The sequence below is a fragment of the Camelus dromedarius genome, chromosome 29 (genome assembly GCF_036321535.1).
Source record: "Camelus dromedarius isolate mCamDro1 chromosome 29, mCamDro1.pat, whole genome shotgun sequence".
NCBI classification, from domain to species: Eukaryota; Metazoa; Chordata; class Mammalia; order Artiodactyla; family Camelidae; genus Camelus; species Camelus dromedarius.
Genome location: NC_087464.1, coordinates 24,754,559 through 24,771,859, shown reverse-complemented (window position 1 = coordinate 24,771,859; position 17,301 = coordinate 24,754,559). Strand labels below are relative to the sequence as shown.

The 17,301-nt window shown below is 51.6% G+C and overlaps 1 protein-coding gene across 6 annotated transcripts in view; it reads right to left on the bottom strand.

The window, feature by feature from the left end:
- Window positions 1-56: 56 nt before the first annotated feature.
- The window catches only part of ADPGK (ADP dependent glucokinase), a 32,316-nt gene continuing 15,071 nt past the window's right edge, over window positions 57-17,301 (bottom strand). The window contains exons 4-9 of one of the 6 annotated variants that reach the window (XR_010378331.1): window positions 15,901-16,021; window positions 12,365-12,561; window positions 11,673-11,771; window positions 6,070-6,116; window positions 604-891; window positions 69-200 (exon numbers count right to left, since the gene is read on the bottom strand). Coding sequence is in view for 5 of the 6 variants with exons in the window: in XM_031440876.2 (XP_031296736.1) it covers window positions 8,847-9,401; window positions 11,673-11,771; window positions 12,365-12,561; window positions 15,901-16,021 (972 nt within the window). In the remaining variant the exon portion in view is untranslated. Of the gene's footprint in view, window positions 892-6,069; window positions 6,117-7,876; window positions 9,402-11,672; window positions 11,772-12,364; window positions 12,562-15,900; window positions 16,022-17,301 lie in introns of those variants that run through there. The other 5 variants (XM_064480728.1, XM_031440876.2, XM_031440877.2 and 2 more) reach the window with 5 other exon arrangements.

The following is a 17,301-nucleotide window of genomic DNA, read 5'->3' as shown; positions in this document are numbered from 1 at the left end:
CGCCGTAATTTGAAGGTGGCAGGCTACCCAATTGCAGCCAAACTGTGGAATTCTTTGTATCGTGACTGGGTCTGTTTTGACACTCGTATCTCAGAAATAAACAGGTGTGGTCCCCTCGCCCATGCAGCTGGTAAGGATTTGTACCAGAACAGCTGAGAAAGCTCACTTCTGTGTCAGTGTGGAGTCCAGTGTGCCTGTGACTGAAAAGGTCTCGGTGAGAAATGAGGGTGTAAACCAAGAGAAGAGAAGGGAGGTGTGAGAGAGACTTAGACAAACTGGGGACTGGATGTGACTGATAAATCAGAGGGGAGGAATACTGGGGTCTGGGGTCGAGGTGCATGTTAGGGGCTGTGTGCAGACACCCTGGGGTGGCGGGGAGGAGGAGGGAGAGTGCGGAAGTGTGCAGTGAAGCCTGGGTCTGTCATACACAGCTCACACAAGGGGGGGGGGCAGCACCCCACCAGAGCAGCCTCCTCGGCCTGCTTATAGGGTGTGCCCCCCCCCCCCCGTAAAAACCCCATTGTTAATACGCACTTGTGAAGGGAGGGACTGAAATCTAAGCCAAGTCCCAGGTAGCTTTGGCAAGTTTGTGCTGTCCTGTACCTTTGTAAGCTTGGTGCCTGTGGACATCCCAGCAGAATACCGGTGAGCAGCTGGTATGGGTCCCGTGTTCACGGCAGGCGTGCACGTGTAGCGACAGGGCGGGCCTGACCCTGTAGGCCACAGCGGGTCCTGGTGCCTGACTTAGCAGCTCTGTGAGCACAGCCACTGAGTGACACCTGGGCCAACTGCCTGCATCCCCATGGTTGACGTGAGCCCAAGGACAGTGCCAGAAGCAGCGTACTGAGCCTGCATGACAGGTGACAGAGCGCACCTCCTGGCGGACAGCTCCTGCAGAGGAATACTCAGTGGCTCCTCTCCCAGCGGAAGCACTTCAGTCCTGCCCACCTCACACTGCAGCTCAGAAACATTCTGGGGGCTTCTACTCCAACAACTGGGGAGCAGATCTGGCCCCTGAAAGGGCTGTGATAACCACAGAGCAAAGAGGAGGCCCTGCTCAACACCCAGTGCAGGCTCTGGTCATCAGAACACCAGTCACACCCCCACCAAGGGGATGACGGCCAACACGCACTGAGGAAAGACGTGGCAGGTGTCCACACTAAAAGTAGCCTGCACACCAAGATGATCAGACTCACGCAGGGGCCCTCCACATTACAACTGGCCTTCAGGACCACAGTGGGTGACTTTCTCCTGAAGTCACAGAGCCAGGGAAATACCAGTACAATGACCAGAGGAACACCTCTCACAAGGTCAAGAGAAACACCCTGAAAAAACAGTGAAGCAGACCTCTCCAGTCTGCTAGGCCCTGAGTTCAGAAAGGAGGTAATACAGATACTGAAGGAATTAAGAAAGGCTATCGGAGAAACGCAGATCACTGTAAAAGAACTGGAAACTATAAAGCGGAGTCAGTTAAAATTAGAAAACTCACTTGCCCAGACAGAAGCTTAGCTAAAGGCAATAAATACCAAACTGAAAGATGCAGAAGGACACGTAAACGATCTGGAAGGTAGAATAATGGCAATCACCCAGTCAGAGCAGCAGACGGAAGGATAAATGGGGGGAGAATGAAAGCAGTGTACGAGCCCTGTGGGGTCACGCGAAGGCGCTGACGCACAGCACAGGGCACCCGGCAGGAAAGGAGAGGGGACTGAAGACGTATGTGGAGACATTATGGCTGAAACTTCCCAAACCTAAGGAAGGAACCAGATATCCAGGTACAGGAAGCACAGAGGGTCCCAAACAGACCCACACCAAGACCTACGCACATAATTAAAATGGCAGAAGTTCAAGAGGATTCTAAAGGCAGCAAGAGAAAAAGGTAATTACACGGGAGCCTGCAAGGCTGTCAACATGCATGGACCTAGAGATTATCATACTAAGTCAAGCCAGACAGAAAGAAAAATACCATATATTACTTGTCTGTGGCATCTAAAAAAATGATACAAAGGAACTTATTTACAAAACAAACAGACTCACGTATATAGAAAACAAACATTACCAAAGGGGGAAGACAGGGGAGGTGGGAGGGGGGATTCAGGAGTTTGGGATTAACAGACACGCACACACACTACTATATGTAAGATTACAGCACAGGGAGCCACACTCAATGCCCTGTAATCAACCATAATGGGAAAGAACGTGAAAATGGGCCTCTCGCTCCCTCCTCTTCTGGGACGGCCTGCGCTCTGTGGAGTGTGTACCTGCTTTTACTTTAACCTGAGCACCCAACCCCCACACCTTGTGGCCTTTCTCTCGCCTTCTGAAACAGCCCACACGCATGCAGTATGTATCTCTGAATAAATCTACCTTTCCTCAGCTGTGGCTCGCTCTTGAATTCTTTCCTGCACGAAGCCAAGGGAAAAAATTATGAAAATGAATTTATTTAACTTCTGAACCACTCTGCTGTACAGCAGAAACTAACACAACATTGTAAATCAATTATACTTCAATTTTAAAAATTAAAAAAATACTTTAACAAAAAGGGGGAAAAAAGGGAGGCATTACCTAGGCACCACCCCCATCCCCTTTCTCTGCCTGTCCTTACTGATTTCAGTGAGTAAAGAGGTGGGGTTTCGGCTAAAAAGCAAAAAAATTCAGGATAAAAAATGAAAGTCTAGTTACCTACCATTTAAAGTAAAAGGGTGAAGGAAGGTACGCTGTGCGGACTGCAGGCACGTGAGGCCTGCAGTGCTATGTGAATGTCAGGTAAACTTCAAAACAAGGGGTGTTACCAAAGGGGCATTCCATGGTGAACACAACGTCAGTGTGGTAGAAAAACTATCAAACATGTATACACCTAACAACAGTACTTCACAGTTCATCAAATAAAACCCGACAGAATTAAACCCAGGGTCGTAGTTGGGCCTTAGCACTTTCCCTTTCAGCAGCTGATAGAATTGGACAAAGTGTAAAAGGCCACATCAGCTACCTTGACACCTGGAGACCACTAGCAGCAACACCTGCAGAATACACGTTCGTCGCAAGTGCGCATAGTATGTTCAGCAGACAGACCACACACTGGGCCATAACCTAAGTCTCCAAAGCCAGCAGGTTTAAGTTTACAGATTATGCCCTCCAATCATAATAAAATTATCTTGGAAATTAATAATAAGATATCTGGGAAACCTATATGTTTGGAAATTAAATACACTTATAATAACTCATAGGAAGAAATCAAAAGAAATTAGAAAATATTCTGAAGTGAGTAACGAGAACAAAATCAACACTTGTAGGACTCAGCTAAGAGCTGTGCTTACAAGGAGGCGTACAGCTATAAATAGCACTAGAACAGATGAGAGGTAGAAAGTCAGTGAGTGACAAAGGGTTCTACCTTAAGCTAAAGAAGAAGAGCAAAGTAAACCCAAAGTAAGTATAAACAAATACTAAAGAAAAATCAAAAGCCAAAAGTTCCATAGAAACAAAGATTGGCAAATCCCTAGCTAAACTGATGAAGGGAAGAGAGACATACCAGGAATGAAAGGGGGACGGCACTACAGGTCCTACAGACGTGAGGAAGACAGGACTACGTTATGAACAACTTTATGACGACAAAGCTGACAAGTTGGATGCAACAGACAAAATCTTTGAAAAATGGAACATACTCAAACTGAAAAAAGATGAAATGTAAAACCTTAATTAGTCCTATCAAAGAAATTGCATCTGTAAGTCAGGAGCTACCCTTTAAAGCAAAACTCTGGGCTCTGATGATTTCACCAGTGAATTCTATTAAATCCAACCTTAAAAAATTTAGAAAACAGGAGTGAGAACTTCTCAACTTGTTTGAGGCCAGCATAACCCTGATACCAAAACTGGACAAAGACATCACAAAACATGAGAACTACAGACCCCTGTTCTGCAGGAACATAGGTACAAAAGTCTTAGAACGTATCAGCAAATCAGACCAGCAATACGTAGAGAGGCTGCTGTGCGCATCATGGCCAAATTGGGGTTATCCCAGGAACCCACTCTTGGTTTCATACTCGAAAATCAAAGTACTTCAAAGTATTAACAAAATAAAAGTCATGATTTTAGTAGATGCAGAAAAAGCAATTGTAAAAAAGCCATCATAAAAACTCAGCAAATCAGGACTAGGAGGGAACATCAGCTTGATAAGGGACATCTGTGGGGAGAAAAGTGCAATGAATCTCACATTTACTGGTGAAATACTGAATACTCTGTCCCTAAGATCAGGTTCAAGGCAAGGATGTCCAATCTTACCGCTTTTATTCAACATTATCCTACAGGTTCGAGCCAGTGCAATAAAGGCAAGAAATTAAAAAAAGTTGTAAAGATCAGAAAGAAAATTCTTCACAGAGAACACAGGATTCCTTATGATCTACATAAAACTAAGTTAAGTAAATAAAGTAAAGCTACTAAAACTGGTAAGATTTGGCAAGATTCAAGGTCAGTGTACAAAAATTGTATTTTTATATACCAGCAAGGGAAAGTTTGAAATGAAAAATTTAAAAATCCATTTACAATACTGTCAAATACTATTGACATGAAATATTTAGGAATCAGTTTAACGAAATACACCCAAGACCTCTACCCTGAAAACTGCAAAGCACTGCTGAGAAAGACCGACACAGAAAGACAGGCCATGTCTATACACTGTAAAACTAAACACTATTAAGCTAAAAATTCTGCAGATTCCTATCATGATCCCAGGAGGTTTGGGGGTAGAAATTGACAAGCTGGTTCTAAAACACAAAGACCCTGAGCATCCAAGGCAATCGTGAGAACAATGAGGCTTGAGAAGCTTCACTGCCACACTGAGACTGACCACGGTACTAGCTGCGTGCTGCTGGCCCAGGGGTAGACGAACAGCTCAGCAACAGAGTCCACAAATACCTACACGTCTGCGTCTCACGTGTGACCAAGGGGCCAAAAGCAGTGCAGCGGGGGAAGGAACGTCTTTTCAGCCAACGTGCTGGAACAACCAGGCAGCGGTGTGGACCTGACCCCAACCGAACTCCATATGCAAAAAGGAACTCAAAATGGATTACAGACCTAAATGGAACACCTAAAACTATAAAGTTCCTGGAATAAAATATGAGACCATATACATGACACAGGAATGACCCAAATGTCTCTGAGAACACAGAAGGCCACTAGGCCGTGAAGACAGTGGGCGTCAGCCGAGAGACTGTGAGAACGTACTCTAGGAGGAAGCAGTCACAGAAGGTGCCTGACAGAGGACTTACATCCAGAAAATACAGAAGACCCCTCCAGCTCCATAATTAGAGACAATGAACAACCCGAACAACACACACAAAACCGCCCAACTGAAAAAAAACTGGGCAGAAAATTTGGACACGTCCACGAAGATACATGAATGGCCAGTAAGCATGTGGAAAAGTGCTGTTCATCATGAGGGAACGGCAAGATAAACCACGATGAAATACCACTGTGGACCCATCAAAAAGGCTAAAATTAAACAATGACATCTCCAAATGTTGGCAAGAACGAGAAGCTCCCAGAACTGCCGTGTGTCATCGGCAGGAGTGTAAAACGGTCCAGCCACCTCGGGGAACGTTCTCTCACCTGTCCCATGATACGTACCCATCCCAGCGACTCGACTCCAGTGGATTTTTACCCAAGCGTAAAGAAAATGCCCAACGACTTCTTGATAACCGCATTATTCATAAAAGCCCCAAGGGGAAAGACTACTCACTGTGAAATACTATTTAGTCACAAAAAGCAACAGACTACACGCAACGACATAATCTCAAAGACATGCTGAACCCAAGGAGCTTTATACAAGAGGCCTAAATACCACATGGTCTCATTCCTATGAAGTTCCAGGACAGGCAAAACTAATTTATGGTGGGAAAGGATAACGGGTGCTTCTGGGGTCAGGGCTGAGGGTAAGGCTGAGGGTACCTTGAAAGTGGCCTAAGGGAACTATCTGAAATGATGGAAACAATTTGTATGTGGAAAGGCATTCGTGTTAGTATTTGTGTTAAGTGTTAGTATTTGTGTTAAGTATATGCATTTGTCAAAACTTACCAAATGGACTTCAAATTTGCACAGTTTCGCTGTATGAAAATTTTTACCTAAAATAAGACCAAAAAAATTAAATGTTATCATTGTGGTAGCTTTTCAATGATCTTCAGTCGTTTTCTAAAGAGACCCAGGAAACTGCCTGTTTAGTTTACTAATAGCAACCGACAAGTATTAAACTTTTAAATACATGCCACATACTGTGCTAAATATTTTGCTTGGCATTCCTCTTAATCAAGAACCCTCTGAGGGTAAGGACCATTACTGGTCCCATTTTACAGATAAGGAAAAATGAGGCCCAGGAAAAGGAACTTGTCCCACATCATGCAATACTTACCATCTCAGACCTGCATAGAATTTGGGTTTCTTCTGCTGATGACTAATTACCTCTGCCCCACTCAAACTTAACGGAGTCAGAGAATAAAATGCAAACTGAATCTGCACAATAAAGATGATTGATTTTTGGCTGGATTCTTATCTCCTGACAGTGTTCTGTGGGCTGTAGCTTCTCCCTGGTTGGTAGATCAGTCTCAAGGGAATGCAAGAATGAGGGTCACCAGAGTTTCAGGAAGGATCACCTTTGACAGGCATCCTTTCTGGTGCAGGGGTTTTCAAGCTGCTTTTCTTCCTATCAAATCATACATGGAAACCTCTGTAAAATACATTTCAAAGCAAAGGGGCCTGGAGCCCCATCTGTTCGGTCTGTCCTGCCTTTCTGACCCAAGGCTGCACGATCTGTCCTAGGGGACGGATCCCCATCACTCTCACTTCCAAAGCCCCGCCGCCTCCTCAGAACGGCAAGACACTCAGAGGGACACAGGGACCCTCACTCCCGCACACGCGCGTTCAGGAGTACACAGCATTTTACACAACATTTTACACAACAGTACTTAACAACGATTACCCCTATAATGTGTGACGCGTTTGATACTTTATAAGCACCAAGTTGATACAGGGACGATTAATTGTTCAAGATCCACCTCTTGAGGAGCGCTGCTCTGAGGTCATGCGCTGCCCACACCTGCTGTGCGTGTCCTTCTGGACCATTGCCAGCAGGAACTGGAGCCATGCTGGGAGCATGCGAAGGACAGGGACTGAGCAGACACAACTTAGAGACAGACAGATACGTGAAAGAGGTCACGTGGAGAACACTTCTCAGGCTGACAGCATAAATGATGAGTTGTTCTAAATCTTACTGGGAAAATGGAAACCACTTCTCACTTAAGCCTTTCTAGTAAAAACAGGCTAGAAAGTTGGTGTTTAATTATTTCTAACTGAGCCTGGAGGCAGCCAGAGATTTTCTTAATAAGCTGCTTGCTTTGAATTTCAAGCTGCATAATTCTCTAGGCTTAAGTTGGCTTTGAAGAAGGAGTGATCAAGCCCTCCCTTCTTACTCAAAGCAGAGGGGGAGGTCATAAATGAAGAACCTGAGGGCGCCTGGAGATTCCAGAAGCTGCTGCTGTGAGCCCAGCGTGAATGACCCCTGACTGGAGCGGGCCTGCCACCAGCCGCCACCAGCTGCCACCAGCTGCACTGCTCTGAACAGAGAAAGGCGCACCACCCTGTTTCAAACTGCTGGTTCACACTGGCCTGGCTACCTGACCCTGGTGTCTTCTGTCACTTTAAAGCAGAGGACAGACCTAGAACTGACTCAGTGTGAGGGGCCACCTCACCCAGTGATGGGAAGACAAGATAATCAGACATCTCAAGAGCAGAGGAACACATAAGGCGCGAGTCAAGATCAAAGTGTTTGTTATTTTTCCTGGCCCTAGAGTTGTGGCAGAAATAAAATCAACCGCAAAGAGACTTAGGGTTCTTCAAGTGTAAGTTGTTTTAATATATTTAAAAGCACGCTGAAGTCCCCTGATTTATAAAAAATAAATACATAACATGACAAATTTTTTCATGATCCTGGGGCTCTTTTGAGGTCAGACTCTAATGGATGTGATGTGTCAACATAAAACACGCATGATCTGTTACACACCCAGAAGCACATTCCAGTTGTAGAAGTAAATTCCTTCAAGGATCAGAATGGCCGTGGACCAGTCTTTACTGCAGAAAGCAGGTCCAGGGCTGGGCGGTGAGGCTGGGCCCAGGCACAGCAGCCCCCGACCAGCCAGACTGCGGTTAAGGAGCCAGGGCAGGAAGGCGCAGCCCTCCGCCCCAGCGCCGCCCCGCAGGCCAGCCAGGCTTTTAAACTGCAGAGTGACCGGCTCACCGCCTCCCCTGCGGCTCTGAAGCACAGGAGGGACCATTCTGTCCTGAGTCTGAGGGCAGAAGGCTGAGAGGTGCGCTCATTAACTATGTTCATGATTAACACTGAATGGAAATCACGATCCTGCTACGGCGCAGAGCTGGGGGGTGCGCGCACGCACCCGGGCTCTGCGGGGCACAGGCTGGGGGCGGCGTGCACCGCGGCTGGGGCCGGGGCAGTGCTCTCTCCAGCCGACGTGCTCTCGAGGGGCCAGCAAGCCTGGCCTAAAATACCTGAAGACGGGACTTGGGAATCAAGGTTTTAACGCCTATAACACATAACGTAAAAACAAACACAAAAATACAGTCTTGCTGGGAGATAGCTGAACTCTGATTAAAGCCTGCAGTGCTCGTGTAGCGCGGGCAGGCCGGAATGTGTCTGGCAGGGTTTTGTCTGCTGCTTCTTTGGCTGTCTTTCTGTCAGATCTAGAAACGGTCTGACGCCCTCAGTCCTATCCTCCAAACCGCCGAGCTCCCGTCATTCTGAGGTCGGCGAGTTCTCCTTCAGAAAAACGGCCCGCGCCGAGGCCCTAGTGCTGAGGGTGAGCTTCCGAGTAGAAGAGCCCTTCGGCCGAGATGGCGTCTCCGAGGCCCACAGTTCGCACAGGATCCTGACACACCAGCACGGGTGTGAAGTGGAAGGACACGCCATCCCGGTGCCACTCCACCACTGGCTCGCTCGGGTTCAGCACGACCCTGGAGCCGGCCTCCGAACGCGAGGTGGTGAACTCGCGGGGCGCCCTCAGGGACACCCGGCGGGTGTCTATGGTCTCTGTCGCGCAGGCCTGGGTCCCGGCCACGCGAGCTCCTGCCGCCACGGCCGCCAGCTGGTTGGCCCAGTGTCCATCCACGGTGGCCAGGATGTGGTAGGCCAGCGTGTGGAAGTGGATCCTGGTGAGGTCGGAGGCTCTGCTTTCGCTCCTCCCGTGCTCCTTCAAGATCCAGAAGAGGATGTCACTGACCACGCCCACATCAGGAACTCCGTTCCAGGAGGACAGAGAGGAGTGAGGGCCAGACGCCGACTGGCTGAGAAATAACAGCTCCTGTTCATTCAGCCCCAGGGAAGCCACGGCGGGAAAGACCTGCTAACAAAAACGAAACGGGCGTCTCTTTCTGACGGACACCCAGCGCCTAGGCCGCCTCGGACACAGCCAGCGACGGGAGTCAGAGAAGCAAGGCAGGGCGCAGCTCTCTTCCCAACCAGAGACTCTGGGCCCGAGGTCTGCGGGGGGCAAGTGACAGACGCAGGCCACTGTCTGGCTGTTGCACCTCTACTCCCGCCCCCGCCGTCACTCCCGATAAGCTGGAACGCGGCAGTGACGCTGCTCTAGAGCCAGCCTTGTGTTCCGTGCCGCCGGGAGACCCAGGCAGGGGCGCACACACTTCCTTTCTTCCCGTGGTGCCCAGCTGCTGCCCCTGTGCACAGAGCAGACCCCGTCACCGCTGACCCGCCGTTCCTGAAGGCCAGCAGGCGTTACACCAGGACGGGGGTGGCCCACAGCCAGGGTCACAGCATTCCCTGCATGCGACGCCAAGCAGCAAGGAGAATGGCTTCATGTCAGATGTAAACTTCGGAAGCAGGCGTGGTCAGGAAGATCGTGGTTAGTAGTGACACCGTGGGGGAAAGCGCCCCAGACAGGAGCCGTGGTTTTCTTCTATCTTGAGGGGAACCGCCCCACCTCACCCTCTCTTCTTACTTAGCACTTCCTGCCTTAGAGCCAGGGACCTGCACGAGGTGAATGTTTGTGCAAGAGACGAGCCCCTCTGCTTGCAGGTGGGGGTGTGTGTGCACGTGTGTGTACTTAATGTGACAGCACTGCCGTCCAGTGTGTGCCCTGCCAGGCGCAGGGCTAACGGCTCTATTCCCCTTACTTCCTACTGTCACCCTCTGAGGGGAGGAGAGATGTCCCCACTGTACAGGTAAGCGGACCAAGGCTTAGAAAGGTTATGCACGTGATTAGACAGAACATAAAATAAAAATGGCTTTTTAAAGAAGTGAAAAAAGTAACCTCAGAAAGAGAAATGCAAGTAAAACTATACTGAAAAATGCTAGGAACAAACCCAAATGTAAAGCATGGCCTTTGAATGACAACATGTTGGTGCGGGCTGGCCGGGAGCTCTGCGTCCTGCCCACTCCTGCTGTGACGCACTAGGAAGTCAAGTCCATTAAAATACACATGTATATTCTGAGATGCCACTTTTCAACTGTCAGATAATTAAGAGAGCACGGTTTTAATCACACTCCAGTGGCAAGGGTATGAGGAAAGCCAGCCCTTGTCAAGAATTCTAGTGGCAGCAAATTGGTGCAGTTCCCACGGGTGGCAATCCGGCTGCATCAGACTCACGCCCCGACCCGGCAGCTGCAGCGCCGAGCACGCGCTGTGCGTCTGTGCCCGCTCCCGGCGCGGCGCGCGCAGAGCCCCCCGCTGCAGGAGGGGAGGGGGCCGCAGGGCAGGGCGGCAAGCGCCCGGCGAGAAGGGCTCCCCCCACACCTCCTTCCTCTCACCGCGCGGCAGCCCAGGGACTGAGGGCCTCTCCACGCGGTCACAGAGGCCTCCACAGTGCACCCAGCGAAGAAGAGCAAGGCGTGCAGCAGTGCATTCAGTATGCTAAGCTATCTTTGGGCAAAAAGGGATAAAAATACAAGGATCTGTTGCCGTATCTGTTCACGGACGTACACAGCGCCTCTGGCGGGATCAGGCAGAGCTAGTCAGGAGGTTCCTAACGGTGGGTACAGGGGCAGCAGGAAGGGAGGCTGTGCTGTGTATCTTTTAACATTTTTGGAGTTTTGAACCATGGGAATATATTACCCATTAAAGAGGCTGAATAACAATGCAATGAAAGCTTAAGTGGCTTTTGCCCAAGTTCGTACAGCTAGCGGGAGGCAGAGCTGGCATTCCAACCCCGGTTCCTGAAGTCTGTGCTCGTAAGCATCGCGCTCTTGGATTGACCGGATCGCTGCTGCTGCCCCAAAGCAGGAGCTGAGCACCCGGGGCTGAAGGTGAAGGAGTGGCGCTCCCCCCAGGTCCCCCTTCTCTGAGCTTCCTGAGGTTCACCTGGAAGCATCCTGGCTGTGCTCTCAGTTTTCTCCTTTGAGCTCTACTGCAGAAAGCACCCACTTCAACTGCTCCATTCCAGGAGAAACACGCCCCAGGAACCACCCGTTACATGGCCCTGTTTCTAACCTGCAGGAGACCATTCCGGAACAGTCTTGGCTCCTTCCTTGGGTCTCAGGGACCGAGGTCTGAGTGATGTGACATGCACACCTCAGTGGCCCGGCCCCTGAGCCCGAACAGCTGGCCCCACCAGACAAGGGTGCTTCTCTGCAAAGCGCCCCGAGGGCCAGGGAGGGTTACCTGATGCACAATGCTGCTCATGAGCTCCCTGTTAGTCATGCTGGCCAGCTCCAGGTGGACTGGAACTCCGGTGGGGATGTCAGAAATGGAGGTTACAACCTGTGGAGACAAGAGGACAGCACCGCCGTCAGAAGCAGAAGGACGCAGAAGGACGTCAAGCAAGAGGGGAAGGAGCAGGTCCCGGGAGGCGGTGCCTCCTGTGGCCACCTTCCACGCTCCCAGCCACATGGGGACCACGGCCTCTTTGGCCGAGGGAGGCTTTTCCCAACAGGGAAAACTAGGCTCTGCAGAGGTGCAGGAGTTAAGGACTCAGCGCAAAGAGCCGCCCCGGCACCGGGGCGCGGCCGGCCTCCGCCCGGGGACCTAGCCTGAGCCGTTGGCTTCACCTGCCGCGGGAGTCTGCAGCACAGCTGATGGGAACGAGATGACACAGAGAACACACAGGACACAGACACATTCCGCAGCCTGCAGCCGCATGCGGTCTAGCAAGGAAGCAGAGGCTCAGGCCAGCTGTCCTGGCCTGTCCTGCTCAGGTGCTTCCGTGCGTGGAGGCGCACTGTGAGGCACCTCGCTGGAGGGGAGGAGGCGGGCTTCCCGCCGCAGGACCCAGCGCAGGGCAGCCCAGGCCACAAGGCAGGGACCTGCAGGAGCACGCCGGCTGCGTCCGGCGAGGTCTACAACAGCGCTGTTACCTCCAGGAGCCTCTTCTTCTGGAACTCCTTGCTTTGTCCCTCCATCATGTGCAATCCAGAGATGACCACCAGGTCTGGCTGGAACTCCTCCAGGCTGGACACAAACACCTCCAGCATATTCATGGCCCCGTTGGAGAGGTCGTGGGAGAAGATGAACCGGTTGGCGTGGGGAGCTTTTAACTGGCCCCACTCCTCCCCTAGAAAAGCCCAGTCAACACAGCGGGAAGGAAAGGAAGAGGCTTTAAGTCTCCTGGCTGTGTGGGGCTGGCGGCACCTCACTGGAGCCTGGGCTCTGGGTAGGACGGCTTCTGGCTGAGTGGACCCGGCCGCCACGGCCCCAGGGAAGCACCACGCTGTAGCCAGGACGGTGGTCAGCACAGAAACCAGCCCAAACCCCAACCCCAGCCCCACAACAGCACAGAAACACGGACAGGCGCCGCGTGCCTCTGTCCAGGGGCTGCCAAGTAGCTCCCCCCGAGTCCCAGGAAAGCCCCTCCGTCCACCAAGCTCTCAGATACAGGGCGTCTGCGCCCTTCCCCACCCCAGAGCACGACTTCCAGACACCAGTGCACGGGGCACACCGCACAGGTCCCCGAGCGTGTGACCTGCTGGCTTTCCCCTGGTGTGTCCTGCCTCGCAGTGGTGCCCTGAGCACCTGTCATGTAACTAGAGCCTAAGGAGGCTGAGATTCCAAGAGTCAGGCTGATGGCGCCCTCCCTCCCTGCTGCCCACGGGCTGTCTGGGCACCTCCTCCGGCCTCTTCTCAGTGAGCTGCTCTGGAGTACCGGCCGCCCAGGACTAAGCTCACGTGTTCCTCCCTCCCTACGTGGCTGCCGACTGCTCCAGCCTGAGGGCCCTTTCACTGCTGTGAGGATCCAGAGAGTCTCCTTTACATGACTTGATGATTAGTCATTTTGCTCTGAGTGCTCTTCTTCTACTGTTTTGAATGAGTATTCAAACCTACCTTGTTACTTAATTTTTCACATTTGTGCCGCATCTCCCCTCTTTAACGGGAACTGTCTATGACCCCCACAGCCCAGGCAAGGTCCCCTGCACAGAGGGACCACCTGGCGCCCGCTAATCTGATCCCAGCAAGGATGGCCTCCCCTGGGAAGCCTTTCTGAACTCTGCTCCCCCCAAGCAGACTCGACTACAGCACGTCCTTTCCCGGGCCACCGCTGGACGCTATGCAGGACGTGGCACATGACTGTGCCATCACTTGTTCAAGAGTCCACCTCCTGCAGTGAACTGTGGGCTGAGGACAGGCCCGTGTCTTCCATCATCATCTTAGTTCTACTGCCTCACGCTGAGCCTGGCACACAGCCACGAGACCGAGTCAGCAAAAGAACAAGTGAGTAAGAGAACAGACCGATGACTCAAATGCCCACGACACAAAAAGCGTGGGTATGAATTCTAAGCCAACATTTCCCCAACTGACAAGACCCCGTACAATGGGAGAAACACGCAGCACAAGTACTCTCCACGGGGCAAGGCCTGGGGCGGGCACTCGGAGAGAAGCCGCTAAGCAGCCCTGCCTCGCGCGGCCCACGAGAGAAGAGCCACAGCGCGTTCCAGGTAAACTCGCCTCCTCAGGGGGCAAGTGAGGGAGGCAAAAATGAACAGGCTTCTGCAAGGCGAAGACAAGGAGGGCCGTGGAGAGCGGGCGCCGGCGGCTCCCGCGGGACGCAGGACTGACGGCGCGGCCCGAGAAGTGGAACGATTGAGACGCGGACGGGGTGAGCCCAGGGCGACACTCAGCCCCCCTCTGTTCTCGCAAAGCTCTGAAGCTGTTTCCTTAAGTGATCCCTTCTCTCAATTCATGCCCCTGCCCTTCAGTCAGTAAGGCAGCAACGCCTGCGCAGTGACTCAAGGACCCCAGGCCGAAGCCGGAAAACCAGCTTCTCCGGGAGCTCTGGCCGGAGGGAGGAAAGCGCTGCTGAGCCCCCGTGGGGTGGACTCATCTAGGCCAGAGAGACGCTGGGGACGGGTTTCCGTTAAGAGAGCTGACCCGAGGGCTGGCTGCTGCCACCAGACCAGGTTCCCTCCAGGGACCAAGGAAGACGCACATCAAGTCTGGTGGGAGGCCATGGCTTTGTGCTGAGAAAATGAGGCGGAGAAAAGGAAGACTGAAGTGGGAGCTCGTAAACCCAAGACGAGACAGGCCCCTTTCAAGGTAAGCTGGGTCGTAACCACACACAAGGCACCGCTGTCAAACACAAACAGCGGAGTCCTGGTGAAGACACGAGTGTCTCGACTCTGTCGTCACCAGGGACCAGGTGCGAGCGCTGACGGCGCCGAAGGAGAGGAAGCTGGAACCGGGGCAGCAGCCCTGCTAAGGCACACACACCTTCGGCCACTCCGGGCCCTTCCAGCCAGCAGTCTTGTTCTTGCCTTTCATTTAAGCAGCTCACTGTGTTAAACACACTGACCTCTCAGTCCTCACCACCACCTGCAGGCAGCAAGAACCAGCATTCTGATTTCCTGCCTGGGGACACTAAAACTGAGGATCGTTAAATGGGAACTGCTCACTCTGACGTTCTGTCTCTAATTTTCAGACCCTGCCCTCCTAACTTCCTCATTCCAGTAAGCACCCAAAAGAGAACCAGAAACAAGAAACAACTGCTTTTTTGTGCTTGGAGGAAGGCATAATTTTTAAGATGCACCATTATTTCCTATCTAACATGAGAGTTAACTACTCTAGAAGGTGAGGCTCTTAATCAGCTGATTTGGAAGCAATTCACAGACGCATATTAACTAAGTACTGCTTTTAGGTACCAATTAGTCTGTTTAGGTGTCTGAGTCTTTAACTTGAATAAACAATACGTTGAATCAGAAATTCAAGAGTCTGAGTTCTGAGCAGGGAACAGACACAACAGCAAACACACAGAACCTGATAAACAGAATTAGAGTATGTGCGGGTACTTGGGACTCTTTTCAGAAATCAGACCTGTAGCCTGTACAACACACAGTCTCCTGGGGGTGGGATGGGGTGGGCCTGGAGTTGTAAGCATCGGGACATTACGTAACGGGAAATAACACCAATGCTGTTGAACACAAAACACTTCCACTCACACACCCAAGGGGAAACAAAACGCTCCAAAGGAAGCTTGCCAGAGGCCTGGCATCAGCCCTAAGCAGTTTGGAACGGTTAGCCAGAGAGGCCTGGGCCAGAGCGCAGCACAGAGCTCCGCAGGTGTTAACTGCCCTTCTCTTTCCTCAACAATCAAGAAGAGCTTCATACATGTGTGTTTAACACGTTTCCGCCTGTATTCGCGATGCCTGCTTTCCTGCGGCCCGATTTCCCTTGCATTCAGGCCCATCACGTCTGTGGACCTGGGACTCTCCTTCAGTGCAGTGACCTCCACCGCGCTCCCCCCAGACAATGGCCAGCATCAGCCCAGCAGAACCAAGGGGTCAGGAAACCTTTCACGAGACTAGAAAAGGCTCCTGCCAACTTACAAAGTGAGATTTCTAGCACAGTCACACCCCAAAGCCCCTGCCCGGTCTCACACCATTACTCACTCACTTCCTCTTACCTGCTTGATACTCTAAAATGAGGTGAAACTCGTCCACTTCCTGCAGTGACTCTGGTGGAACAAACACATTGTCATCAAGAAGTTCATGCAGCTTTGGACCAACTGGACCACAAAGAAGCACCTGCAGACGAGCAATGCAAAGTCCATCAGGAGGCCCGCCCCTTCTCCCACAGAGTCTGTACACGAGGTACACCAGGCACTTCTATTCATTTCAACAAAACACTGGAATCCAAATCCAATTTTGAAAGCTTTTGGTTTGGAGGAACGTAGTTGGGGCGTAGGCCTCTGGAGGGTATGGATACAACGTACCCAGAAATGAGAGGCGACAAGACCAAGTCACAGGTGTCAGACAGGTACCCACGCGGCTGCTGAAGCCCACGCACCCTGTGAGGGACTGAATGTCCCCTCAAGTTCCAGTGTCGAAGCCTAACTGCCAACGCGATGACAGCTGGGTAGAGTGCACAGGAGGTAAATGAGGTCATGTGGGTGCGGTCCTCACTCAACAGGACTGGGGGCCTTATGAGAACAGGGAGAGAGAGCTCTCTTTCTCACTACAGCCATTAAAGAAAGGCCACGTGAGGACACACAGGGAGGTGGCCGTCTCCAAGGCAGAAGAGAGCTCTTAAGAAACCAAACCCTGCTGGAACTGTGGCCCTGGGCCTTCCAGCCTCCAGAACTGTGAGAAAATAAACGTTTGTTGTTTAAGCCATCCAGCCCATGGCACTGTGTCACCACGGCAGCCCAAGCGGGCCGAGACACACCTCGCCCACCTTCTCTCCTTACTCACACACATCCTGCACAGACAGACACGGGATGCTGTCTGTTCGAAGTCACCAGATGTAAACAACTGTTTGAATTTTACAGAAACGAGCCTCAGGACCACAGTAACCAAGTGACCTGACTTGTGGGACCAGGCTTCCGACGGTACTTGGTTGTTACGTGAACAAGAGAGTCTTCCAAATACGAGAATTAAAGAGCACTTCGATTCAGAAGTCCGGGGGGAGGTGCTCTGCAGCTTTTCCAAAACCCTTTCTTCAGCTCCACCCCGGGCCTCTCCCTGGCTGCTGCTTCCAGAAGCCATTTCACACCTGCTGCTGCTTCTGCCCAGCCAGCTCGGGGCCCCGCTCACAACCAGGCTAACAGACTCAAGACCACTGAACCATGAGGGCTTGGACCGGGATTCCAAGGAAAGTCCCCAGAGGTGAGCAACACCACTTCAGATTTAATATGCCCCCAGAAGCTTTGAAGGACATTTTTACTTGCTGATTAACTGCTCGTTTGTACAGAGGCATTTTCACATATCTAAGAAATTCCAGCTTCTGGGTGAAAACACCCTCCCGCCCCTTGCCCTGCTCCCCGTCTGTCCTGACACGTGCCCACTGTCTGACGCTCCGAAAAGTC